This window comes from Delphinus delphis, chromosome 20 (assembly GCF_949987515.2).
Source record: "Delphinus delphis chromosome 20, mDelDel1.2, whole genome shotgun sequence".
In the NCBI taxonomy this organism is placed as follows: domain Eukaryota; kingdom Metazoa; phylum Chordata; class Mammalia; order Artiodactyla; family Delphinidae; genus Delphinus; species Delphinus delphis.
In genome coordinates this window covers 46,095,166-46,122,932 of record NC_082702.1, presented here as the reverse complement: position 1 = coordinate 46,122,932, position 27,767 = coordinate 46,095,166, and the positions used below count along the sequence as shown (strand labels likewise).

The following is a 27,767-nucleotide window of genomic DNA, read 5'->3' as shown; positions in this document are numbered from 1 at the left end:
TCAGTGCAACTGATGGACCTGTCTTGCTCTGTAGCATCCAGCCTTTCCTGGCAACAGCACACTGGCATCTCTTCAAGGAGTATCTTTATTTAGGGTGATCATAAGCATCACAGCCTCTCCTCGGAATAAACCTAATTCCTTAGGTCCCTAGATAAACCTAAGTCCTTTAAGACTGGCAGCCCGTTTGCTGCAGTGTCCAAGGACGAGAGAATGACTACCCGTGCAGGAGACTGGCCTGCCCTGTCTTCCCCACCTAATTAGGAGCCAAGGGGGACCTACCTCACTTGGTGGGGAGAGACTGTCTCCCAAAGCACCCTGACAGGTCTGAGAACAGAGAGTGGACTGCGTCGGGGCCTTGTTTCCCTGCTGCCAGCAGTGGAACAGTCTGGGCTGTGGCCACTTAGGGAATGGGCCCCAAAGCGTGATGGGCCAGGTGGGGTCACCCTGGCAGCTACAGGCGCAGCCTCTTGATGTCCTCGCTGCGGAAGTCTATGCGCAGAGCCAGCACCTGGCGTACTTCAGCAGGAGTGAGGCGCCACGTCAATGGGCCAGAGTTCGCGCCCCAGTAATCTAGGATCTCGGTCACCTACGGGGAAGAACAGAGACGAGTCAGCAAGGAGGGGCTATCTTGAGAGAAGGCCTTGGGCTCCACCAGAGGCAGAGCAGGGGTGCCCAGGAAGAAGGTGGCCTGCAGGGCTGGGTTGCTGGTGGAGACTTGGTTTTGAGGGAGTGGCAGGGATTCAAATTTTATCTCTGCCTCTCTTCCCAGTCACCTTTCCCTGGCTAGGCCAAGGGAGCCCTACATACCCGCTCCAGATTGAGGATTGTGGCCATCTGGGAGAGCCGGGCAAACTTGTCTCGGATGGTCCAGGTGGTCACCGTGGTGAGGTAGGCAATGAGTGACCTCAGTTCCTTGTCAAACTGCAGACCGCCCAGCTGCAAGGGAACACGGGCCCAGTCACTGTTTAAGGTCTGGCCCTCTGGCCAAGCAGAACTGGCCCCCAATTTCACTCAGTGCTGGGCTGCAAGGCCAGCTGGGCCTCAGATGGTGCCTCAGCTGGCCCCACTGCCTCAGGGCAGGACTGAGCCTAGATATGCAGGGCCTGGGCAGACAGAGGAGACGGACTTGTCTTCCTTAGAGGGAAAGCAACAGAGCAGGGGGGCCTGTGCCTCCTTGACATTACCCGGTTGAAGGTGGACTTTAGCACCACTTTCTCTAACTCGACTGCGACAAGGCTGGTCATGAGGCTGGTCAGGCTGTCGTAGATGACTGGAGACAGGCTGGCCTGCAAACAGGTTAGGCATCAGCGGGAGTCCCAACTCACCCCTCTGCCTCCCAGGAGTCTTTCTCCTGTGGGAGTATTTCTATGGCCTGGGGCTCGGAAGAGCTTCCTGGGTTCCCAGCAGGAGTGTGATGAGAAGCCTCAGGCTGCTGACTGGGGCAGAGGTGGGTAATTCTATAGGCTGGTCCCAAGAGCCCCTGCTCACCTTGAACTCTGCCATTTGCTGCTCCAGATTAAGGATGAACTGTTGTACCCAAGGGTCATTGGCCTCATAGTCATTGAATTCTTCCTATTATCAGGAAGCAAGGTGGGTCACCAGGGGCGTCTCCAAGAAGGACCATTCACCCCCACCCTTGTAGCTTATAACTCATCCAGCCTAAAATCAGCTTAAAATCAGGCTGGCAGAAACTGCTGCTGTTTCTGCATCACGCTTCTGACCAGCAAACAGCCCCGGGCTGCAGCAGTGGCCCACGCAATATGGCAAAGCTCCTGGCAGTTTATCCCCTCTTGTATCTCATGTTATACAGGAATGAAAAGATTAGGCTAGAGGGGCTTCCCTGGGGGTGTGGTGGTTAAGAATCCACCTGACAATGCAGGAGACACGGGTTTGAGCCCTGGTCTGGGAAGATCCCACATGCTGCAGAGCAACTAAGCCCGTGTGCCAAAACTACTGAGCCTGCGCTCTAGAGCCCGCGCTCTAGAGCCCGCGAGCCACAACTACTGAACCCGCGTGCCACAGCTACTGAAGCCTGTGCGCCTAGAGCCCACGCACCACAACAAAGAGTAGCCCCTGCTCACTGCAACTAGAGAAAGCGCACGCACAGCAATGAAGACTCAATGCGGAGAGGGAGGGAGAGAGGGAGGGAGAGAGGGAGGGAGAGAGGGAGGGAGAGAGGGAGGGAGAGAAAGAGGGAGGGAGGGAGGTCCCAAGTCTATAAGATGTGGGGCAAAAAGAGCCTCAATAAATGAGAATGCGTCAGGTCAAGGCAAACTCCCTTTAGGTGTCTTTCGGAGCCCTCTGACTGCAGGAACAACCTGTTTCTGGGAGGAACCACCTGTTTCTGGGACGAACCTAGCCTTCGAGCACAGGGGAAGTGGGCCTGAGAAATATGTAAGGTCTAGTCTGTTCAGACAGCTCCACTGCACTCCAGCTGTGGGCCAGGGAATGAGGGGTAATCCTGGGCTTTGTGGCCGTCCGTGGTCAGGCTGACCTCCTCGATGTTGTGGGAAACAGAGAGAAAGGTGTTGATCCAAGGCTGCACCTGCGGCTTGATGGCTGTGCTGCTTAGCTCCATCAGCCCTTCCTGTAGGACAAGGCAAAGACGCATCAGACACAGAAGGCACATGCCTCCATCCCTTCCCTTTCTCCTGCTCTACCCATCCTTTGACTGTCAGGGCATCCTTCCAGTCATGAGGCTTTTCTGCAGGCCCTGTCTGAAGTCTAACAGAAATAATGCTAATCAAAGACTCCAGGAACAACTTGTTCCTTTCCAGATATATTCTGATTCAGGTCCAGGCCAGAGATGAGACCATGGGGTTGGTCTGTTAAACTCTAGAAAGAAGAGATTTCTGAGTGCCTGGTACTAGGCAGCACCTTCGGCTAAGGCCAAGCAGATCTCAGTACCCACATGGTTCAATTTCCTCTGAGGACCCTTCTGAGGGCTCCTGGCACTGTGGAGATTCTAGAGGACCAGAATGCCATCTTGTCAACGTGACAGCTGCACTGCTGAAAAACCTTTAGTCTTCAAGGGACTCGCACAAGTTCAGTGGCTTGTACTCTGCTCCCTCGTGCCTCCTCTTCCCCGCCTCCCGTTTTCTTATATGCATGAAGCCCATGATAAGCCAGTGACAATATTCTGAGAGCAAGACACAGGCCCAGGATTCAGGCAGCAGTTGAACCTGGGGCTTACCTGCAAGAGGTCTCGGAATTTGTTGGACACGGCAACCAAGTCAGAAAGGCAGCTGTCAAACTTGGCCTGGGCCTGCTCCCCTCCAATGCCTTGGTTGAACAGCTTGGTGCAGTCACTCTAGGGGAAAACACCCAGCCATCAGGCTTCGTAGCATGCCTGGGCCATGGGCGTGTGAGGAGGGCGAAGAGGCCAACATTCTAGCCTTCTCTGGGAGCAGCTCTGGTCAATCCGAGGCAAGAACCCTGGCTGGGTCTCAGGAAACCTGGATTTGATCCCGTGGCTAGTCATTTGGCTCCCACTTCCCTCTTTGTAATATGAGGGTATTGGTGTCAGGGGGTGTGAGTAAGAAACACAAATATCAGAAGTTTTTCACACCTTTAGAGTCAGGCATTCCTGGCTTCAAATCCTGGCTCAGCCATGTATTAGTTGAGCGACCTTGGTCAAGTGATTTAAAGCTTCTGAGCTTTAATTTCCTTGGCCATAAAGTGGGAACACATTCCTGCTCCCATGGTGGTTTTGAGAGTTGGATGAGATGATGCACAAAGTGCTTAGCCCAGTGCTTGGAACGTAGTAGGCACTAAGGAGACACTAGCTATTGTAATAGGATCTGCTTAGTAAATAATTTGGTCTGGCTGCCCAGGGGATATTGTCATGACCATAGGTAAGATGTAAGTGTTTACTCTGTGCCAGGGCCCCAGTTTTAAGCATTTTACTTTTATTAATTAAAGTACCTTTCTTATGGAGTAGGCACTATTATTATCCCTACTGTATAGATGAGGAAACTAAGGCACCGGGAAATTAATAACTTGCCTAAAGCCACACAGCAGTAAGTCGTGAAGCTGGGATTCAAGCTGGGAATTATGGCTCCAGGGCACCTGTTCCTAATCCCACACTAAGGTCTAGCTGCAGAGAATGCCACAGGGGGAGCTGCTTTGGGTTGGCAGAAGCTGCCTGCATTTCCTATAGCCTCCTAACAGTTGGTGCCATTTTGGCTACAGTAGGAGCAGCTGTCAGGAAGAGCTGCAAAGGGACTGATCTAGCCGGGAGAGGTCCTTGGTCCCTGTTGCAGCTCCAATACTTACTATCTTTAACTAGCCTTTTAACCTCATCTGTTAAACGGATGTCACACCACCTGACCTGCCTATCTCAAAGGACTGCTGATGGGGTTGAGAAAGAATACATGTGAAATGCAAATCTAAGGGGGAGGGGCGATTTATGGGAATTGTTTTTCCAGCTCTTTGTTACCCTTCTTTTCATTCACTTGGCTAATTCTGCTGGCTCAGTTCTGAATTCCTAACATTTCCCAAAAATTTAATTCAAAATCCAACAGACTAATTAACGTTAAGGAAAAAATCTGGAATACAGTCTAACGTGCCATGACTTGAAAACAACAACTACCTTGTTGAACACTTATAACGTGAGAGACACTACACTGCTGGTAGTTAGTGAATATTGCTCTTATTTTATTCCATTTTAAGGCCTTTTTGGGGGTGAATTCCTAATCTGGTCCAGTTTACACTGTAAACTCCCACCTGACTGCTCTCTCCGAGCCTCCCTCAGGGACCCCGTCAGCAACTAGGCCCTCTTCTCACGTGCTGGCTCTCGGCCTCCTCAGTCCGCCCAGCCCTAAAGCCAACACTCAGCACCAGCCTCGGCACTGAGCCCCATGCTTCTGTAGCCAAGCATCTTCCCTGGTATGAGTGTCCGCTGGGGAGGCAGGACTCTGGCTTCCCTCTTCTCCCAGAGGCAGAATTGGGGAGTGATGGAGAGCTGGGCTCTTCGTTTTCTAATACTTAACAAAGTGATTGCTCCATGATGTTATGTATAACTACTAATACAATCATTAACTACCACTGCATGCCACTCATGTACCAGGTGCTTTATATTCTTGTTCAATTCTCACAACAAACCTGTGGGGCAGAGAGCATTACCCCTGTATACAAAAGAGGAAACTGAGGCTCAGAGAGGTTAGAGAACTTGCTTCAGGCCACACAACTGGTCAGTGGTCAAGTGGGGACTTGAACTCAGGGGTATGTGACTTCCAAGCCCAAGCAATTTCCACTGTTATATGGCCTTCCTTAAAAAAATGATAACAGGGCTTCCCTGGTGGTGCAGTGGTTGCGAGTCCGCCTGCCAACGCAGGGGACACGGGTTTGTGCCCCGGTCTGGGAGGACCCCACATGCTGCAGAGCGGCTGGGCCCGTGAGCCACGGCCGCTGAGCCTGTGTGTCTGGAGCCTGTGCTCTGCAACAGGAGAGGCCACAACAGTGAGAGGCCCGCGTACTGAAAAAAAAAAAAAAAAAAAAAAACAACAGCAACTGGTTCTGTATAGGGTTAAGTGAACCCTATATCATCATTTTTTTTTTTTCCAGTCACGCCACGCAGCTTGCGGGATCTTAGTTCCTTGACCAGGGATTGAACCTGCGCCGTTGGCAGTGAAAGCACAGCCCTAACCATTGGACAGCCAGGGAATTCCCCCCATATCATCTTCATCTCAAAATTTATAGAGGGCTTTATCACTTTTTTTTTTTTGCGGTATGCGGGCCTCTCACTGCTGTGGCCTCTCCTGTTGCAGAGCACAGGCTCCGGACGCGCAGGCTCAGTGGCCATGGCTCACGGGCCCAGCCGCTCCACGGTATGTGGGATCTTCCCGGACTGGGGCACGAACCCGTGTTCCTTGCATCGGCAGGCAGACTCTCAACCACTGCGCCACCAGGGAAGCCCGGCTTTATCACTTTTATAAAGTGCTTTCAATCCTGTTTTTTTTATCGGGCCAAGCAACAAACCCAAAGCAGGGCACCATGGAGATCTGTATCTTGTTTCACAGATGAGAGAACTGAAGCTCAGGGAGTTAAGGGATTTGTCCAAGGTCACATGCCAAGTATGTGCTGGAAGAGCTAATTTGAATTGATCTCCTAACTCATGGGTCAGAGCTCTCCCCATAGTTCAGAGATGTCCTGCTACCATGTCATTCACTAATGAATCCCCTCAAATGCTCTGAAGAAGAGCTGGCTCAATGCCAGGGAATGCCATAGCTCCCACTAGGAAGAGTGCACAGGGCTCACTCTCAAAAGGAGGTCTGGGGAGGCTACAGCCACTGAAAGCTGATAGGCAATTTCCCCTGTACCTCCAGTGTCTTCTTCAAAGTGGAGATGTTTTCACTGCAGACTTCCACATTGTTCAGGGTCACCTGGGAGACAAGGACAGAAGAATGTGACTTCCTGATCACTATTATTTGTACCCACTCCAAGGCCAGACTGGCTGACAGCTGCACTCCTGAGGCTCAGGGTGGGGGTGGGGGGCGCTAAGGACCACCCACACCAGTGTTATCAGGCAGTGGGCTCAGGTCTCAGTGGGCAGAATGGTGAACCAGGCTCGCCCTTTCTCCTGGGCTTGACACAAAGGCAGCGAAGCCATCTGACCTCAGAGGTAGTGACCCAAGGTTTCAGGTCTTTTTGTTCCATGTTTAGGCATGCAAGTCTCGGAGAAGTCCTTGGGCTCCAAACCTCCAAGTCCAGGTCGGTGATGCAACAGCTGACATTGATTAAAGAAATGCTTCCTGAGAGCCTACCACCTATGAGGCATTTTCTCATCATTAGTTCTTTGGCTCTGTTGAACACCTTCTTCAAAACAAGTATAGTTGACCCTTGAACAACGCAGGGGTTAGGAATGCGGTCGAAAATCAGCACGTAACTTAGAGTTGGCCCTCCATATCTGCATCTGTAGATTCAACCAACTGTGAATTGTGTAGTACTGTAGTATTTTACCATTGAAAAAAATCCACGTATAAGTGGACCTGTGCAGTTCAAACCTGTGTTGTTCAAGAGTCAACTGTATTATCAAGCCAGCTCACAGGTGGAAACATGACTCCTAAGAAGGTGAAATAATTCACCAAGGTCAGTCAACTTTTGATTCAGCAAATATTTAAAGTGCCCACTATGTGCCAGGCACTGTTCTAGGTACTGGGAAGAAAGCAGTTAACAGACAAAATCCATCCCCTCACAGAGTTTACATTCCAGAAGGGAAGTCAATAAATAAGTGTCAGGTAGTGATAAATGCCATGAGGAAAAATAAAGCAGGGTAGGAGGACAGCATTTCAAAGAGTGACAGGATTAGAGCCAGGATTAGAATTTAGGTCTCCCCACTCTAGGCCAAGGGCTCCTTCCTTCATAACTCAATGGCCTTATGAGTTTGGTACAGAAACACCAATCATAAAAAGCAGCATGTGACAAAAGTGACAATTAAGGTAAAAACTGCTATGGTCATTTAGCGGAAAGACACAATGTTTTGGTCTGAGGCATTCTAGGAAACTCCATGGTAGAGTAGGTAACTGAGTGGAACTTAAAAGGCTGGAACATAATTCTGATAGGAGAGGAGGGTGAGTACATTTCTCCACCCCCATCGGCCTCCTCTAGTCCAGTCTCCTGTTTGATATTATCTTAATGGTACTTAGGATTATCTGATATTGTCTTGTTTGTTTCTTGTTTCCCTTTCCTACTCGGATGAGAGCTCCAGAAGGCAGAGATCTAGTCTGTCTTCTCTACAGCTGTATCTCTAGCATAGCACCGTCCAAGAGAACTTTCTTGATGATGGCAGTATTCTAAATCTGAACTGTCCAGTACAGTAGCAATAGCCATGTGTTGCTACTGAGCACTTGAAATGTGGCTGGTGCAACTCAGGAGCTGGATTTTTAGTTTAAAATTAAATTTAAATAGCCACACCATACTGGGCAGTGCAGCTCAAAAACCTAGAACAGTGCCTGATATATAGAAGTTTCTCAATAAATATTTGTTGAATGACTGAATGAGTGAATGACTATCTTCTGGAGAAAGGATAACATAAGCAAATGCAGAGTGGCATAAAATCCAAAGGTATTTGGGGACCAGGAGAGTCAGTGCACAGACATGTACAGGGAAATGGCAAGAGGTGGAGCTGCAGAGATGGGTGAAGTCAGACTGGGAATTGGGAGCTATGCTGTCCTGTGGACAACGGAGTGGCACTGACGATTATATAAAGTGGGTGAATGCCACACGAGCACAGCTCTTGTTTGGGAATACTAATTTAGAGGCCTTGTGTAGGAGAGATTAGAGTTTGAGAAGATCACATTGCCTTTGAACTGGTGTTCTGGTGCCATGACCAGGAAGGCCGAGGTGAGGTACTTCGAGGAGGGGCTAGTATTTCAAGAGATGAGTCAGAAGCTTCAGGATTTCAGGGTGAAAGAAGAATCCCATAACCCCAGGGATTGAGATTAGGATGTCCCTCCTGTCTTCCACAAAAATACTGCCCTTGTCAGTGTGCTGCAGCTAATACTGCAAGATCACGCTGCTGACAATGCTGCTAAGACCACTTGCATGGTGGATGGATGAGACTTGAGGTCTTTCATTAGCATGCCACAGCACAAGGCTGCTAACATCGCAAGCTTCCAGAGAAATAACTGCACTGTCATGACAGCTCAAGGATGAAGGCCACAACATAAATGTTTCCAAGGCACCTGAGGGCATAAGTAAAATCTGTCATGAGGGAAAAATGGATTTGAGTTCAAATGGTATTGATTTCAAATACCAAAAACTTTGATGTCAAAGTTTCCTTGTACTGACAGTACTTGTAAGCATGGATTCATTGGGCTTATCGCTAGCTCATGGTGAATGATACATCAGCACTGTTGGGGAATTCATCTTGACAGCCAAATGAATCAAGGTGACATAAGAAATAGGTCCTACAGTGGGAGTGATGACATTTTAAGTACTTGGCATCAGGAAAACCAGAAAACTGTCACCAAGCATTTAGCATCACCTTTTCTTGTTGGCCTTATCTTCTGGGCCCTCAAACAATGAAGCTGTCTGAATGGGAGCAGCGAATATGTGAACACACAGCAGCCAGCCTACTGGGGACTCGTGGAGCCAAGGGATGGAAAATAGGACTAGAGTGACAGGATGGATCAGATTCTGGAGGCCTTCAACAAACTGTCAGGCAAAGATGTCTAGTTTTGATATGGTAGGTAGCAAGGAGTCATTTCTGAGCAGAGAAATGAAAGAATAAAAATAAGTTCTATAAAAAATGAAATAGAAGGCAAACAAAATGAAAAATTTAAGTCAGTTCATGATCATATGAAGTTGGTTGCCAGAAATTTTGGCAAAGTTCTCCAAAGGTACTATATTTCAGAGGCAATAGTTTCTTGGAGTTCATCCTCTTTTTTGGCATCAACCATGACATCCTAAAAAGATAGAACCCATGCTCAGGGAAGATATTTTCAATGACAAGGAGAAAGTAAGGTTTCCTAAATAGACTTCATTGGATCTGAGGACTAGTTACTGTGGGCTCCCCTGCATAGGGGCAAAGTAGATATTAGCATGTTTAGGCTTCTGTCTCTGAAAGCAACATCTTAACTCTTTTGGTGTTATAGGCCCCTTTAAGAATGATAAAAGCTAAGGACCTTGCTTCTAGAAAAAAAAAGTGTATACATTTTTGCATCCTACCCCCAGGTGTTCAGAGACCCCATGTGTGGACTGTTGACTGAGAGCTCTGCTGTTGGATGCTTCCGTCAGGTCTCTGAACCCCAGGAGCCAAGCAGACTCAGAGCCTGGCCAGTGTGGGGGTGGAGAAGAATGACCTCTGACGGCGCCGTACCCACACATGAAAAGACACCATGTGCCAGAAACGCCTGATCACAGGCCCAGGGCTCATCTGCATTCTTTCTGGCTCATCACAAATTAGTTGTTACCCTGTATAAATCCCTTCGTCCTTCCACGATTCTCCTTCCCCAGCTGTCACACAATGGTAAGACTGCCGTTCTGTGTAGCAGGACTTTAAGAAGGTCACCTTTCTGAGGAAGCTGAAAGCCTGAGAAGTACGCTAGAAAAGCAGTTTGGTAGGCCTAACGGGTCAGCCCCAACCCATGTTGTGGGATGTCCTCAGGGAAGTAGTCTGGGGGCCTGGCACAGATGTAATCCAAGCTTGATACTCAGTGGAGCCCCTCAGCAGCTGGGTAGTGCTCTTGGGAACAAGTGCTGGGGAGAGCTGAGGCGCCTAGCCTTCCAGGCAGGGAACAGTGCAGTGCATGTCCTGGCTCGGGCTGCTCTGAAATAGGTCCCTGGGTAAGAAATGGTTTCACAACCTTCTAGGAGGAGCTTTCCTTAAAGGAGGAGTTTTCCTTGTATATAGATACTGGAGGAAAAGCCTCCAGTTGAAGGCTTGTTATACTGTGGCTTAGAGGTCACAGGTCAACCCCTTGAGATAAATTGAGCAGCTCACAACCTGTGGGGCTACCTACCAGGAAGGACAGCTTGGCCTCGTCAGTACTCTCGATGCCTTTAGTGTCAAATTTGCCCTGCTGGAGGCTGCTATGCATGATGTTCACGGCACTTGTCACCCCACGCTGGATGTCCTGAAAAGTGGTGGCTGGGAAGCCCATCCGCAGCTTATTACACAGAACGTCCCTGGGGGGCAGATTGGCATATGAGGATTGACAGCACTCAACCTGGCCTCCAGTTCAGCATCACCAAAGGGCTCACTACCCTGACCCAGAAGCATAAGTTGCTCTTTCCAGGGAATAACCAATCCTTGAGATCACCACACAAGACGCTTAGCAGCCAGGGTATGAGAGGCCAACACCCTCTCAAAGGCACTGATATGAAAGAATACAGAGGAGACTGGCCAACTCTTTACTCCCTATGAGGCTTTCACTTAACGCCACTGAGCTCCAAAATACTCAAGAGAAGGCAGTACAGCTTAGTGAAAGGCAGTACCGTGTAAGAGTTGAGAGAATAGGTTTTGAATGTCACACTCTACTCCATATTCTACCATTTATGAGATGTGTGATCTCCCTGAGCCTGTTTCCTCATTTACAAAAGAGAGCTAAATGGTTCCTACCTCATAGGGTCGCTATTAGGACCGAACAGGAGCAGGAAGTTAGCACAGTGCCTGGTCTGTAGCAGTGGTAATTATCATTGTTAAAATTACAACTACTGCCCTCATCTGAGCTGCCTGGTCTCTTTCCTAGGTCTGAGGGCTAATAACTCCTCCAATCCAGTCCAGGGAACACAGTTTTGGCCTATAACATATCTGGTTGCTGTACAACTGCCTGGAGTCAAGGATGTTGTGCTACGGATGGGAGCTTATACCCTGTATAGAACTGAACTACAATCATAAGGAAAAAGAGGAAAAAACAAAATGGGCCTCAGGAAGCAACCACAACTAGGACCTTTTTGCCTCCTAGAAAGCAGAAAGGGTGTTAACTGTACCTGAAGTCAGACTCCAGCTCTGTGGTGGCGAGGTTGATCATGGCACAGAGACAGTCGATGCTGGAGCTAGACAGAGCCCGCCCAATGCACTTCTTAACAATGTAGAAGACATCATCCACCATGCTGGATGTCAACTGGCCCTTCTCATAGGTGTCCAGAGCCACAGCCTACACAAAAGGCAAAGCATCCAATGAGGGCCCCAGTTCTGTATGTCACGGTTCTAGATGGTTCTAGAACAGGCCCTGGCTCTGCTCCCTTTTCTGTACCTTGTCCGTGTTTTTCCCAACATAGCTTATTCTGGTCACAGCTTGGAGTGGTTCTTCCTTGCCAAAATAGCTCACTTCCCTACTAATCACCACGTTAGGAAATTAAGTATTTAGGGTGTTTGCCTTGGGAACATCTGTTATGTAGGTTGTAAGACACCAGGCAAGGCCCTTCTTTCCCAAGGCTCCTCACTCACATACTTCCAGAGAGGCAGGGAACAGGTAGGTTCCCTGAGGAGCTGAGGTGTTCTTTTGTGATCCTTGGGAAAGAAGTCCCAGTTGGGTCCACAAAGAGCCTGATCACTCCAAAGATGCCCTCTAACTATTCAAAGCAGTACACTCAGTCTGCATGCAAGGGTATTCTCAAAGTAGGAACAAGAACTATGACATGCCTCGGCCTTTCCCTTCAGCCTGGCTTCTTGGACAGGAAGCCCCAATTCCCAGGGATGTGTCCTCTCTCCTACCTTGTTGACAGTCTCCCTCATGAAGTATTCCTCCATGGTAATATATAGACCAATTAGCTCCTGCATGGTGCAGCTCAGTAGGCAGTTATTGAGGAGTTTGTCCAGGGACTTCTGGTGCTCTAGGAGACAGCCAAGAAAGGAATACTCACTCTTCTTCCCCAAGGGAAATGGATCATTTTTTTTCAGGTCCCTTTCTAGTCTCTGTTCCAAATCTGTACATGATTTACATGGTTATAATCACAGTACCAAGAAAATTTTGTATTCTGCTTAGAAATTATATCACAAATATTTCAATGTTTCTACATGGCTTAGTTCTTCTTTTTAGCTTACTTATTTTTAATGGCTATGATATCTTATCATGTAGATGGTCTGTTTTTAGACACCTGGGTTATTTCCAAACATTTTGCCATTATTAGAGATAACTGAAAATCATAGTCATTGGAGATTTTAGTTAATGTTATTGTACAAAGAAGTTTTTACTTCTTTTCCATTATTTCCTTAGAATTAACTGGTAAGACTCAAAAGACATAAGCTTCCAAAAAAAAAAAAAAAAAAAGACATAAGCTTCCAAAGCCAAAGACTAAAATATATTGGGTACAGACCATTTCATTCTCTAACCAGTGCTATCCAACAGAATTTTCTGTGATGACGGAGATGTTCTATATCTATTGTCTAATATAGTACCACTATTAAGTACTTGAAATGTGCTTAATATGATAGAGGAACTGAATTTTACATTTTATTTAATTTTAATTAAATGGCTTGTGGCTTCTGTATTAAACAGTGCAACTCTAAACACACATGGTTATTATTATAACAGCAATAAGCACCAAACTCTAAATGAGCATGAATCCTCCTTTAAACACCAATTCAGGGAATTCCCTGGTGATTCAGTGGTTAGGACTCCGTGCTTCCACTTCAGGGGGCATGAGTTCGATCCCTGGTCGGGGAACTAAGATCCCGCAAGTCACGCAGCGTGGCAAAAAAAAAAAAAACCCACCTGGGTCATATAAATAATTCCCTTGCCGTGTATTATTGATACAAGCCATGCAGAATGCCACAGATGTTGGGTCAGTTTCAGGTCTCCAGTTCAGGGAATCCTGCCTATACTCAATGAGTAGGAATTAAATGGTCTTCTTAAAAACGTGGAGAGTCAATTTGTCCATGAAATAGGACCATGGCACACCTTTTTATTCAACATATTTATCCCTTCCAAAATTGTGACTGGAGGAACTGGGAGACTGAGGGAGGGAGTGAAAGGCTTTCTTTATACCATGTACTCTTTTTATATACTCTTTATACTACATATTCTTTTCTCAATATTATACCTCAGTACTCCATTGAGGTATAATTTATATACCATAAAATTCACCCACTGTACATGTACAATTCAATGATTTTTTTTAGTAGTTTTATAGAGTTTTGTAACAATAGCCACAATCCAGTTTTAGAATATTTCTATCACTCCTTTAAGTTCCCTCATGAAATTATGTATATTTTTTTGTTTTATCTACCTACCTATCTATCTTGTGCACATATCACCTACTTAAACACCAATCCCTAAATCTGAGCTGGTGAGGAAGCATAGTGTGGGGAACAGAGCAGAGGAAAATCATTGAACCACTCTTGCCTTTAGCTTTCCTCATCTGTAAAATGGTTAGATGGCCTCAAAGAGCCAGTCCAATTCTAAAATCTGGGAAGTCTAGATTTCCTCCTGGGAGTCAATTTGTCCACAGAGCCCCCCCACAAACTAATAAGCCCCAATTATTTCCTTATTAAAAGATCTGTGACTTAAGTATTACAAAACAGAGCCAACTATACCCCAACCCATACCAGAGAACATGGGAAATGCCTTTACCTTGTTTTACTTCTTCTGAGGCCATGGAGTCCCCCACCTCAAAATCTGAGCTGATTCTTTTCCTGAGGAAGCGTAAGTACAGCTCACTGCGGGCATTCATCAGGGTGACCTCAGTCAGGATAGGATCCAGTTCCCTGAGACACATGGAGCAGAAAGAATAAGCAGGACACTGGATTCCTTCAGATATAAGAGCTACAGGGAAAACATAGTCCCAAACTCCCCTTCCCCCTGGGCCCAGAAGGGTCAGCTCTGCCCGATGGACTTCCTGGCTCTGCTGGTCCAATTATAATCAGTGACAGCTGTCAACCACATATTCCATTTGCATGTTTCACCTGAACTATTCACCCCCTAAAATCCTGCCAGGGCTAAATAAGAGATTGGGAGACGTATTTTTGTTAGTGGTTTAAAATGATCTATTAGTAAAAATGATTGATGCTTCATGGGAAAGAAATCACACCTCCCTAAGTCCTCATGTGGCTGTGCTGGGATTTTTTAGGGTACATCCTTAAACTGTGTCTCACACCCATTCATCTATCCAGATGAATAGCCAAAACAATCTTGGAAAAGTAAGGACTTGGAAGACTCACACTTTGCAATTTTAAAACTTACTACAAAGCTACAGCAAACAAGACGGTGTGGTTTTACTGGCATAAGAATAGACATACAGATTAACTAACAGTCCAGAAATCTTGACGTTTATGATCAACAGATTTCCAACCAGAATGCTAAGACAATTCAATGAAGAAAGAGTAGTCTTCTCAACAATTGTGCTGGGATAACAAAGATCCACATTACCAAGAATGAAGTTGATCCCCTCCCTCACATTATAGAAAAAATTAACTCATTTTCCACACTGAAGTCCAAGAAATCTTTTCAAAACATAAATCTGGTCATACCGTAATCACATGATTTCCATAGCTCTTAGGATACAAGACACTGAATGGCCTGACTCTAACAACCTCACCAGGTTCATCTCATAGCAGGCTCTTGCCAACTCGCTGCACTTCAGCTATACTGGCCTTCTTTGGGTTTTTCAAATACACAGGGTCTTTACACGTGCTTTCCCTGCTCTACGTGTTACACATTTCACCTCTTATCCTATTTACTCTTTCCGTGCTGCGCGGCATGCAGGATCTTAGGGATGGAACCCAACCAGGGATGGAACCCCTGCCCTCTGCATTGGGAGCATGGAGTCTTAACCACTGCGCCACCAGGGGGTCCCCCTATTTACTCTTAAAGTCTCATATCTAAGGTCATTTCCTCACGATTTTTTTTCTTGAACTTCATCAGCTTAGGTTACATCCCTTTATTACATGCTTTCCTGTACTCTATGCTCAGTATGTTGTAATGGTTAACAGCACCAACTCTAGACTCAGACTGCTTGGATTCTATTCCTGGCTCTGCCACTTTCTAGTTGAACAACCTTGGGCAAGTCACTTAACCTCTCCAGGCTTCAGTTTCCTCATCTGTAAAAAGTGTTTATGGATTAAATCAGTGATCTTAACTGGGGGCGACTTTACCTCCTGGGGTACATTCGGCAATGTCTGGTGATATCACGCTACCAGCATCTAGTGGGTTGAGGCCAGGGATGCTGCTAAACATTTTACAATGCACAGGTAGTTCTCCACAACAAAAAAATTACCCAGCCAAAATGCCAATAGTATGGAAGCTGAGAAACCCTAGATTAAATGATTTAATATTGGTTAAGTGTTTAGAACAATGTCTGGCAAACAGTACACACCATATACATGTTAGCTATTATTGTCTACTTTATAGACCATAAATGCCACAAAGAAAGAATTATGTCTGTTTTGTTCACTTTGCTTTCTGACATATCCCCAGTACCAAGGACCAGTGCCTGGCACGTAATAAGTATAGAGTAAAAATTTACTAATTGAATGAATACACTTTTATGTTTGGCATTTCTTTTAATAAGCATATGTTACTTTTATTAGAAAAAAGTAAAAGTTAAAAATTTTAGGATAGTAGTTACTTTTGGGGGAGGAGAGTCACTTTGGGGAGTTCAAAAGTATTGGTAATGATCTAGCATTCTTTACAAAACACAAATATGTTATACATATGCTTTTGTTTGTATGCTATATTCCATTTAAAAAAAGAGTCATAGGGCTTCCCTGGTGGCGCAGTGGTTGAGAGTCCGCCTGCCGATGCAGGGGACACAGATTCGCGCCTCGGTCCAGGAAGATCCCACATGCCGCAGAGCGGCTGGGCCCGTGAGCCATGGCCGCTGAGACTGTGCATCCGGAGCCTGTGCTCCGCAACGGGAGAGGCCACAGCAGTGAGAGGCCCGTATACCGCAAAAAAATTTTAAAAAGTCATAGATAAAGTATTTTTAAAACATAAACCACATTGTAAGAGAGCAGTCTCTGAATGATACTTGATTAACAATTCAAACTCCTATGGGCTGAAGAAAAGCGCATTACCTTGGTTCTATTTTTTCTGATGTAGAGTTTCTCATCAAGTTGCTCTGGACATGCCGGAACTGCAATATACCACAGAAATGAGAATGCTCTTCCCCTCCCTCCTTCTTTCTGCCCCTCGCTGGTCACTCCAAACTTCTGGCATAAGTATGTTTAGGTTTAGTTTGTTTAACAGACAAGCCAAAAGTAGGCTCTCAGGATGAGGCGCCAAAGACTTCCTTGTGATTTATAACGCTAACATTCACCTCTGTTATCGCACTTAAAAGTGATGCTAGTGCTGTTCCAATGGACTACTGTCTAGAGTCTCCCAGAGTTCTAGAAATAAAATTGTATGGGGCTATTCCTATTTCTAAGTCCTACTCCTACTTTATCTGCTCAAAGGAATGGAGAAACAAAGTTCTAAAAAAGCAAATGTTACACCTTTAGCACTTAAGGAATGAAGGAGAAATCTGAGACAAATTACTTAACACTGAATAGGACCTTAAGAAGTAAAACTCCATTAAATCACTAGAAGGCACTCTTGTACATTTTGTGATAGAGAAGTGGTCTAACGTTTCTGTTGTGTTCCTTTTAGGAAGCCCTTTCTACTTTCTTCTCAGTCATGTACTGAGGCCATCATTAACTTTACAACACCTCAAGTCCAAAGTAGCTGGTGAGAGGCAAGAAGCAGGCCAGTCTGCATTTGCCATTTTTCTCCTAGCTGCACCTTTTTTCACTCCCCTCCCTAATTTATTCTATTCAGTGTTGCTCGCTAATGCTGCTACTAAACCACCTATAAGCCTCCCCTGCTCACCTGCTGGTGGTAGTCCCTCTGCTTGATGAACTTGTCTACCACCTTCTCCACCTGTCTGTCACATTCCACCTGCAGATATTTTATCAGGGTATAAAGTCTCCCTGGGCCATAATAGGTTTCCACTATTGGTTGATGGGTCTCTACAATTCGGGCAATCCCTAGAAGGGAAAAAGTGACAGGGTTGTATTCCAAATATTCTTCCCACAAGATAAACTCCTTTCTTCCATCCAGGACTGACCTGGGGTCTAATTCAACCCTTTTTGGCTGTTTTACTTCCCAAAATGAACACAAATTGTACTCGTCAGTGCCAGGAGTTGCTAAGCAAATCTGTCTATTAAATATGCACAGTGCTTAGTAAACCAGCAGGCATTTGATAAAATATACTAATAGTTTCTACAGGAGCATCTTTGGAAATAAGCATCACTTTTCCCAGTCATTTATTTTGGGGTTAAATTCACTCTTAGAGTTTGGGTCTCGAGGACTAGGGAGAATCAAAACATCTGAGAGACGCTAACTAATCTTTGCTAATCAGGTACTGAATTGGGAAGTTAATTCTCCAATAAGTCAACACACAGCAAACCATAGGATTAAATTAAAGGCATCAGGCTAGTGAGGAGAAAAGAAAAGCTAGTGATGCAGGTGTTATAAGTGTCTCCAGTCTCCCGAGAGTGGAAAAAGGGCTTGCCTTCAAACAGAAGAGTGAGTGTATCTGCAAAGATGACTGCAGCTCTTCGATCACTCATGTCTGTCCCTAGAACCAACAGTAGATTCTCCTCAGCTTTACTGGCCACCTGAAAAAGTAGAAAATCCGCACTTTTTTTTTTTAAAGGTTAACTGCTCATATTTCTGTTTTGAACATATATATGCACATATATGCACAAGAGAATGCTAAAGTTATTTTTTCAACTTTTTTAAATTTTATTTTGTCTGTGTTGGGTCTTTGCTGCTATGTGCAGGCTTTTTCTAGTTGCAGCGAGTGGGGGCTACTCTTCGTTGCATTGTGCGGGCTTCTCATTGTGGTGGCTTCTCTTGTTGAGGAGCATGGGCTCTAGGTGCGTGGGCTTCAGTAGTTGCGGCACGCAGGTTTTAGAGCATGCAGGCTTCAGTAGTTGTGGCTCGTGGGCTCTAGAGTGCAGGCTCAGTAGTTGTGGCCCACGGGCTTAATTGCCCCACGGCATGTGGGATCTTCCCAGACCAGGGATGGAACCCGTGTTCCCTGCATTGGCAGGCGGATACTTAACCACTGCGCCACCCAGGAGTCCCCACATATATTTCTTAGACCAAAGGCTAGCTTCAGTTTTCCAAAAAGACCTCCCATTGGCTTTCTTTTTCCCTTGATGCTTGAAAGCCTAGGCAGCACACAGGAACATCCCTTGGGGGCTCTGGGTTGTCCAGGCCTCAGGGAAGACAAAGAACTTAACACAGTTAACTCTTCTTCCATTCAGAGGTATAAATAAAGCTTTCCTTTTCTTTGATAACATCTACAGTCATTAAACTGGGGAGAGAGTCCCAAGTTTCAATAATTGTTTCAAAGTATAACTCAAAGTTATTATTAATGGTGCTTCGTTGAGCAGGGGAAGGAATCTGGGTACTTGGAAGGGATTTTTAAGGGATTAACAGTAGAAACCATTTCCAGGTTTCAGATGGCAAAGTACTGATTAAAAAAAAAAATACTGATGTAAGAGTACCAAAGGGACTTCCCTGGTGGTGCAGTGGTTAAGAATCCGCCTGCCAGTGCAGGGGACACAGGTTCGATCCCTGTTTCAGGAAGATCCCACGTGCCGCGGAGCAACTAGGCCCTTGTGCCACAACTACTGAGCTTGCGCTCTAGAGCCCATGAGCCACAACTGCTGAGCCCACGTGCCACAACTACTGAAGCCTGCACGCCTAGAGCCCATGCTCTGCAGCAAAAGAAGCCACCACAATGAGAAGCCTGCACACCACAATGAAGAGTAGCTCCCACTCGCCACAACTAGGGAAAGCCCGTGTGCAGCAATGAAGACCCAATGTAGCCAAAAATAAATTTAAAACGAAAAAGTCCCATAAAGCAGTTATATTTTATTTTTAGTTAATTAATTTTTAGAATGGGTAAAACATACTTAAACATTCAAAAGAAACAAAGGAGTGTCTGGTGAGAAGTAGTTCTTCATCTTACCCATGTCTCTTGGTCTCCTAAGTCTCCTCTTGAGAGGCGACCACTGTTAACCATTCCAAAAATATCCTATGTTTATATAAGCATACATTTTTACTGCCACTCCCTTCATTTTAAACATGAATGATAGCATACTGTTATTTAACTTAACCAACCACACGTTAGAGAGTAAAATGTGTCAGCACATATGGAACTGTCTCATTTTTCTTAATGGCAAAATAATGTTCCATTATATAGAATTGAGGGGGTGGGGACAGGATGCACTGTGACATATAGTTAAATAACAACAACCCTGTGCACATATGCCTACTGATGTTTGCTTCTCTCCATCTAAGGATGGGCTGGGTGGAGGCGAGCTGAGAAAAACTGAAGCCTGTTTCTTTTTCAGTTTTAATCTTAAGTGACCTCACCTGCTTCATCTCAATTTTTGAGACGTAAGCCTGGGTTCCCCCCTCACCACCAAGTCTTATTTTGAGACTCAAGCTTGGTTATGAAGTCTTAAAACCACTAACCAACTTCTCTGAATGCTCTTAAAAGAAGCCAGTCCCTGGTTGACAGCCTGGAAAGGGTGATTCAGCTTGTCAGAGAGTCTGCATTTTAATTTTTCTATACTTTCACTTGGTCTGTTAGAAATAAATGTACAGCAGCAGATGTCCAGACCATGCCTGATACACAGTAGACTGGAAATAGGTAAGTGTTGAATGAATGTATGCATCCAGTCCTGCCAGGATACAGCAGAAAAGGGGAGTCAAATCCAGAGGTAAAAAAGTATCCACAGAAAATGTATCCACCCAGTGCCCCAATCTGCAGGTGGAGAACTGTACATTATCCTGCCAAGCAATCAGGAGTCATACCTGCTTGCAAAGGTATTCTGAGAACTTGCTTAGTCCCTCCTCATGCAAACCCAGCAGTGGGAAGATCTTGAAGAAGCGCTCCACCTGGGGCAGATCCCCTTCCTTAGTGGCAATGGCAAACTTCTCTGTGACAATGGCTTTGAGACGCTGCTCAGCTTCCTGCAGCAATTTCAGGTTGGCATCAATCATGCTGCCTGCATAATGGGGAGAAAATGAGAATTAAGGTAAAGAATGGTACTATGTCAGGTATATGCCACCTGGTCTGCACATTCCAAAAATATGTAATGAGCACTTAGTGTGTGTAAGATGCTGTACTAACAATATGGATGATTAAGAGAAGGGCTTTCCGGGCTTCCCTGGTGGCGCAGTGGTTGAGAGTCCACCTGCCGATGCAGGGGACACGGGTTCGTGCCCCGGTCCAGGAAGATCCCACATGCCACGGAGTGGCTAGGCCCGCGAGCCATGGCCGCTGAGCCTGCGTGTCCGGAGCCTGTGCTCCGCAACGGGAGAGGCCACAACAGTGAGAAGCCCACGTATCGCAAAAAATAAAAAAGATTAAAAAAATAAAAAAGAGAAGGGCTTCCCTGGTGGCGCAGTGGTTGAGAGTCTGCCTGCCGATGCAGGGGACATGGGTTTGTGTCCCGGTCCGGGAAGATCCCATATGCCATGGAGCGGCTGGGCCCATGAGCCATGGCCACTGAGCCTGCACGTCCGGAGCCTGTGGTCCGCAATGGGAGAGGCCACAACAGTGAGAGGCCCGTGTACCGCAAAAATAAAAAAAGAGATGAATCAGCCATGATCCTATTGTCAGAGAAGTTACAATCAACTGAACAAAATAAGATTTGTGTGCAGATAACTGTAATAAAATTCAGTGTATGGTAAGTGTCATAAGAAAGGTGCCACAGTCACATATCTGGTTGAAGTAATCAGAAAAGCCTTCCTAGAGATGATATTCCATCTCTCAAAGACGGGCAGGATTTTGATACCTGAGCAGGGGGAACATACATTCCAGGCAAGGGGAATGAAATGAGCAAAGGATTAGAAACAGAAAGATGCAGAGTATTGCAGATAGTACATATCCTGGTATATAGAGGAGCTCAATAAATGTGTGCACAATGGATGGACGCATAACTGAATGGCATGAAATAAGGCTAGAAAGACAGAGTGGGTTGAGATCATAGAAGGCCCAGAATACCAAGCTAAAAATTTAATTTTAAATTAAAAAATATATATATATTTATTTATTTGGCTGCACTGGGTCTTAGTTGTGGCATGCGGGATCTAGTTCCCTGACCAGGGATCAACCCCGGGCCCCCTGTATTGGGAGCATGCAGTCTTATCCACTGGACCACCAGGGAAGTCCCTAATTTAAATTTTATAAACAGGCAACATGGTCAAGTGTAAAGAACCCACGGGTAGTAGGTCTGGATTCAGTTTTCTTTTCCGTAAAGTAGGAAGAACAACTTCTGCCTCGTGATGGTCTAGGACCTACACAGGGTCTAGTACCAGACAAGGAAATTTCCTAACAGATGTCCTTTTGCTGGTTGAGACTGCCTAGTTCAGATTACAGATGCTTGTACCTAAACTAGAAATTACAGATGTTTAAACTAGATTACAGACGCTTGTAACTAAACTACAAATCAACAGTTTGGGATGCCAACCTTCTTTGCCCTGTCGGCTGAGCTCGATGACTGACTTGTCCAAGCACAAGTAGCGATGAATGTGGGCTGCAGCCTGCTCATAATCTTCATTTCTCAAAGCAGTCTGAACTCCATCCATGCAGAACTTCAGGTCCAAGATGTCATCAGCTCTCTGAATGGCCTGATAGAGGCGATTCTGCAAAAAGACCTGGTGGTTAGAAACAATGCCCTATTCTTTCAAAAATCTCTCTCCAGAAGGTAGAGAGTTTCAGGGGCTGAATGTGATTAACCAGACGTCCTTTTCAGCTTTCACTGGTAAACTAAAAAGCACCACCACTACCACTCACAAAACTTGTTGACGATGGTCAATACTACTGTTGGGTATCACACAATTTTATTTACTTGACTGACCAGGTCATTTATTTTAATGGAAGTAGGAACGGGAATAATCCATATTTATATTTGGCTTATACTGTTTAATTTATAACACAATCAAAATGTATTTGACATTTTGGGGACATGATATTGTAAACCAGGTAATAAAATATGCAAAATACATGAAAAGTATTTTTATTTACTTTTTATATATTATCTTTATCAGTATTTCATTCTTTTTGTAAAATTTTTATTGGAGTATAGTTGATTTACAATGTCCTTACAATGTTTTTTTTTTTTTTTTTTGGCTGCATTGGGTCTTCGTTGCTGCATGCAGGCTTTCTCTAGTTGCAGTGAGCGGGGGGGGGGGGCTCTAGGGTTCACAGGGTCTAGAGCACGGGCTCAGTAGTTGCGGCACATGGGCTCAGTAGCTGTGGCTCGCAGGCTCTAGAGTGCAGGCTCAGTAGTTGTGGCGCACGGGCTTAGTTGCTCTGCGGCATGTGGGATCTTCCCAGACCAGGGGTTGAACCCGTGTCCCCTGTATTGGCAGGTGGATTCTTTTTTTTTTAATTTATTTTATTTTATTTATTTTTGGCTGCGTTGGGTCTTCGTTGCTGTGTGTGGGCTTTCTCTGGTTGTGGCGAGCAGGGGCTACTCTTCGTTGCGGTGCGCAGGCTTCTCATTGCGGTGGCTTCTCTTGTTGCGGAGCACAGGCTCTAGGCGCGCAGGCTTCAGTAGTTGTGGCACGTGGACTTCAGTAGTTGTGGCTCGTGGGCTCTAGAGCGCAGGTTCAGTAGTTGTGGCGCACAGGCTTAACTTGCTCTGTGACATGTGGGATTTTCCAGGACCAGGGCTCGAACTCATGTCCCCTGCATTGGCAGGCGGATTCTTAACCACTGCACCACCAGAGAAGTCCAGTATTTTTGTTTTAAAGAAGCAAGACATTTAAGAAAACTTTAATATGTGAGTTGGTAGCTGTGTGGCTATAACGTTTCATGGTAAATTATTTTGGCAGAATCTGAACAAATAGATAGGGAATTGTTATGCTATTTCACAGGGGCAATCTGAGGCTGGGACTGACTTGTTCAAGAACCCAGATCCTGTGCTCGTGTTCAATACAGCAGCTATGAACCACCTGTGGCTAATGAGTGCTTGAAATGTGACTAGTCCGTGGGGAATATCCTGGTGGTCCAGTGGTTAGGATTTGGCGCTTTCACTGCTGTGGTCCAGGTTTAATTCCCGGTTGGGAACTAAGATCCCACAAGCTGTGTGGCACGGCCAAAAAAAATAAAATAAAAATAAAAACTTAAAAAAAAAGAGGTATAAATGTGGCAATAAACTGTATCTTAAAAAAATAAAAAAAAAGACAAGAGATGTGACCAGTCCAAGTGAAGATGTATACGAGTAAAATACATACTGGATTTCAAAGACTTAGCACAAAATAAGGTAAAATATCTCACTGATACCGTTTCATAGTAATTTCCGATATAATGGGTTAAACAAATGTTATTTTTAAATTGTTAAAATTACATTCACCCATTTCTGTTTTGCTTTTTAAAAACGGTCACTGGGGGCTTCCCTGGTGGCGCAGTGGTTGAGAGTCCGCCTGCCAATGCAGGGGACACGGGTTTGTGCCCCGGTCCGGGAAGATCCCACATGCCGCGGAGCGGCTAGGCCTGTGAGCCATGGCCGCTGAGCCTGCGCGTCCGGATCCTGTGCTCCGCAACAGGAGAGGCCACAACAGTGAGAGGCCCGCATACCGCAAAAAAAAAAAAAAAAAAAAAAAACGGTCACTGGGAAATTTTACATCACATGTGGGGTTCATATTAGATTTCTTTTCCAATCTGAATGACTTTTATTTCATTTTCTTAGCTAACTGCCCTGTACAATGTTAACCTGTACTGCACCTCCAGTACAATGTTAAAGAGTAGCAGCAAGAGCTAACATCCTTGTTTTGTTCCTGAACTTGGGGGGAGGCACCTAGTCTTTCACCAATAAGTATATTAGCTGTGGGATTTTCACAGACGCCCTTTATCAGGTTGAGGAAGTCTCTTCTGTTCCAAGTCTGTTGAGTATTTTTATCAAAAGGGGTGCTGGATTTTGTCAAATACTTTTTTTGAGTCTATGAGATGATCATATGGTTTTTTTTTTTTTAATTTTACCTATTTTTTTTTTGGCTGCACTGGGTGTCTGTTGCTGCGCGCGGGCTTTTCTCTACTTGAGGCGAGCAGGGGTTACTCTTCCTTGTGGTGCACGGGCTTCTCATTGCAGTGGCTTCTCTTGTTACGGGGCATGGGCTCTAGACACGCGGGCTCAGTAGTTGTGGCACGTGGGCTTAGTTGCTCCGCGGCAACTAAGGGATCTTCCTGGACTAGGGCTCGAACTCGTGTCCCCTGCATTGGCAGGCGGATTCTTAACCTCTGTGCCACCAGGGAAGCCCGATCTTATGGTTTTTGTCCTTTATTCTATTGATATGATATGTTACATTCATTGATTTTCAGAGGCTAAACCAAACTTGCATGCCTGGGAGAAATCCCACTTGGTCACAGTATAGTCTTTTTTTTTAATATATGTTGCTGGATTTGATTTGCTAGTGTTTTTGAGGATTTGTATGCCTATATTCATAACAGCTATTGGTCTGGAGTTTTTTTGTGAGACCTTCGTCTGGTTTTGGTATCCTGCATTAGGTTTCTATTGGATGGTGCTACTCTAATTTCTAACGTGGTAGCTTCTCTACTGCCCTCTACTAACTCAAATATCAAAAGCTCAACGGGATTACCTTGGCCAGGTCAAGCTGACGGACTTTGCTGGACACATTCTCAGCTAGGTTGCAGGTAAAGGTGATCATTCCAGCTAGCTGCTTTGCATCTCCTTCAATCAACTGCAGGTTGGGACTGGAGACACACATTGTCAGCACACATATCCATAGGAATAGACAGTAGAAGAGATGGAAAAATTTTTTTTGCAGATGGAGACTACGTCTTCTACTTTTTTTGTACCTCCCTACAACTCTTAGCTCTGTTCATTCTATTCACAGCTTTTTCTCAAGAGTGTTTTAGTGAAAACTCAGGCCTATACTTAATAATAAGTTAATTTTAATAACTACTAAAGACACCCCTAAATAAGTACTGCCAAAGAAACTATTTAGATTCCCCCAAGTGTTAAGTGAGCATAAAATGCACTAATCAACAATCTAAGAGGATGATGAAATCAAAGAGCAATTTTTATGACTAGAAAATATACATAATATGTAAAAACAGGGGTTCTCAAACTTGAGCCATATGTCAGAACCACCTGGTATGCACATTAAGCTGGAGAGTCTAGGGCCCCACCCCCAGAGTTTCTGGTATAATAGGTTTGGGGTGAGGTCCCAAAATTTGCTTTTCTAACAAGTTTCCAAATGTTGATACTTGCTGGTCCAAGGACACTTTGAGAACAGCTTAACTATACCCTTAGGTAAACACTTTACCTGGAGGTAATGCTCCTTTTCAATTCAAACTCAACTTGCATTGTATAACAGAATGTTAGGAAAAATAATAACTTATCTAGTGGACCCTAATGGAATTAACAATAGGTCTTGCTGAGATGAAGACTCACCCCATCCGGTGGAGAGTGACCATTTTACTTTCAATGGTGTTTTGCTGCTCTAAAAGAGCATCCAGCTCTCTCTCCACCACTTTCTGAAACACAGAGAAACAACCTGTCATTAGCATGATCAGAAGGAACCTTAAGAGTTATCTAATCCAACCACTTGGCTGAAGGGTAAATCCCATTTCAAATGTCTTCTTTCCTCTCACTAAGCTCCTCTAGGACTTTAACAAACAATACTTCATTTCTGCACTTACCATATTACATAATAATTGTTACCTTATGCGTATCTTATTACATCTAGGAGATGAACACAACAAAGGGAGTACATAAACTTTTATTCAATTTCATTAGCATAGTGCCTAACACAGGAAGGCATTTAAAATATAAAGGCTCAAATAAACAAATGAAACTTCTAAAGTGGCAGTTATAAAAAGTCTCTTCTAGTGTATAGTCAGTAGCCAGAAGCGATAAATATAATTCTCTCTCAGCCAAGGCATTTATTGCACTACCTTAACTAATGTAACCTTCTTATGCTTGAGTTTCTTCATCTGTAAACTAGGGACAGTAATATATACCCCATACGACTGTTGTGTGAGCCAAACAAGAAAACACATATAAAGTGCTTAACATAGCATGTTGCGTATGGCTCAACAAAAGACAGAAGTATCAGCTATATGTTTCTACTGAAATAGTCCAGTAGGATCCAGAGGAAAACATGCCCCTGACAGTCATCAAATACAAATACAAAACTAATATTGTTTGTTCTGTTTGTAAGACTGACTTACTTTTTCCCCCCATTCATTGAATGCAAGCTTAGTACTGAACTTTATAAAGCACATCTTGCTGAAAAACGTATTAGAAGCTGCTAGAGTTGGTATAAGTTAATATTATATTTGAAAATTCTCAAGATATCAATGACCACCTCTGCTCCAGTATGAAATTGCCTTTTGTGCTCAACCTTAATAATAGTTTGGTTTAGGAAACAGCTACTAAACTTTTAGATTAGAGTTTAGATCTTTCTTCTGACTGGCAAGGAGCCCAAATGGCATTCAAAATTGTATTGACATCATCAAGTCGCACGGAAAAGTAAAGCAGCCTGCAAGGAATGAATCTTCGACAGAATATAGCCCACGCCCCTCACTGGACACCACGCAGGGGCACAAGAGATGAAGTGACTTGTCCAAGATTAGAACAGTTGTGCCTGAGTCTTAAAATCTCAAGCTTCTATAAAGCCCTGCATTTAACTGAAAGACTAAAATTACACCCCCAAATTCATTCCCCACAGGAGGAAATCTTAAAACGCTTCAAGGTTATTTGAAATGATTTCTCGCTTAAATGAGATAATGGGGTAAAAGGATTTCGTAATTTTTAAAATTGCTAAGCCGTTGCAAGAGAGCCTTTACTCTTATTTTGAAAAGCAAGCGAGTCGGCGTATACCCTCAAGTCTAACTTCACTCTCGCAGAGAAACCTAGAGATTAAGGGCCAGGGAAATCAACGGGGGAGTGGGGGCAGATCCCCTAGATGAGAGGAAAACATGCTTGGGGGCATGAGACTGAGTAAACAGAGAAGTCAGGTCGCCCCAACTACACTCAACTACACGCTTGCTTCTCGAGTAGGTGCTTTTTTGTTTCCTCGGCAAGAAGAGACCTTCCCACAGCCTGAATTTCCCAAGACTGACGGCTCCTAAGCCCACTGCCCCTGCATCCTCTTGGAAAAAGAACCTCAGTCCCCCACCTCCTCGCCGCAGAGCCGTTGATACACAGCTTCCAGCTCCTGCAGCTCGGTCAGGGAGCGAATGAGCTCAGTGGAGATTCCCGAACAGCTGCCTCCTCCCACGCCGTCAGGCGGCGGAGGCAACCCTAACAGCTTCTGAGCGGAATCGTGGTCTGCCATCTTGGTCCCCAT

The 27,767-nt window shown here is 45.1% G+C and overlaps 1 protein-coding gene across 1 annotated transcript; it reads right to left on the bottom strand.

Annotated features, from left to right (window-relative positions):
* Nucleotides 1–64: 64 nt before the first annotated feature.
* COG4 (component of oligomeric golgi complex 4) lies at nucleotides 65–27,767 on the bottom strand. The gene is made up of 19 exons (XM_059999922.1): nucleotides 27,597–27,767; nucleotides 25,868–25,950; nucleotides 25,050–25,164; nucleotides 21,917–22,091; nucleotides 20,256–20,449; nucleotides 17,935–18,040; nucleotides 17,250–17,407; nucleotides 16,460–16,518; nucleotides 14,019–14,152; nucleotides 12,161–12,279; nucleotides 11,434–11,600; nucleotides 10,464–10,629; nucleotides 6,321–6,383; nucleotides 3,194–3,310; nucleotides 2,495–2,587; nucleotides 1,489–1,572; nucleotides 1,185–1,286; nucleotides 808–936; nucleotides 65–586 (listed from the first exon to the last, which is right to left on the bottom strand). Exons 1-19 carry the CDS (start codon nucleotides 27,765–27,767, stop codon nucleotides 452–454), a joined length of 2,370 nt encoding a protein of 789 aa, XP_059855905.1. The 3' UTR covers nucleotides 65–451.

Excerpts from the sequence above, each read along its gene's own strand:
- COG4 (XM_059999922.1), bottom strand. The coding sequence starts at position 27,767 with ATGGGGACCAAGATGGCAGACCACGATTCCGCTCAGAAGCTGTTAGGG. Across the intron at positions 16,519-17,249 it reads AGAGGGACTACCACCAGCAG|TTCCGGCATGTCCAGAGCAA; the intron begins GTGAGCAGGGGA and ends GGTATATTGCAG. Across the intron at positions 14,153-16,459 it reads TCAGAAAAAATAGAACCAAG|GGAACTGGATCCTATCCTGA; the intron begins GTAATGCGCTTT and ends CATGTGTCTCAG.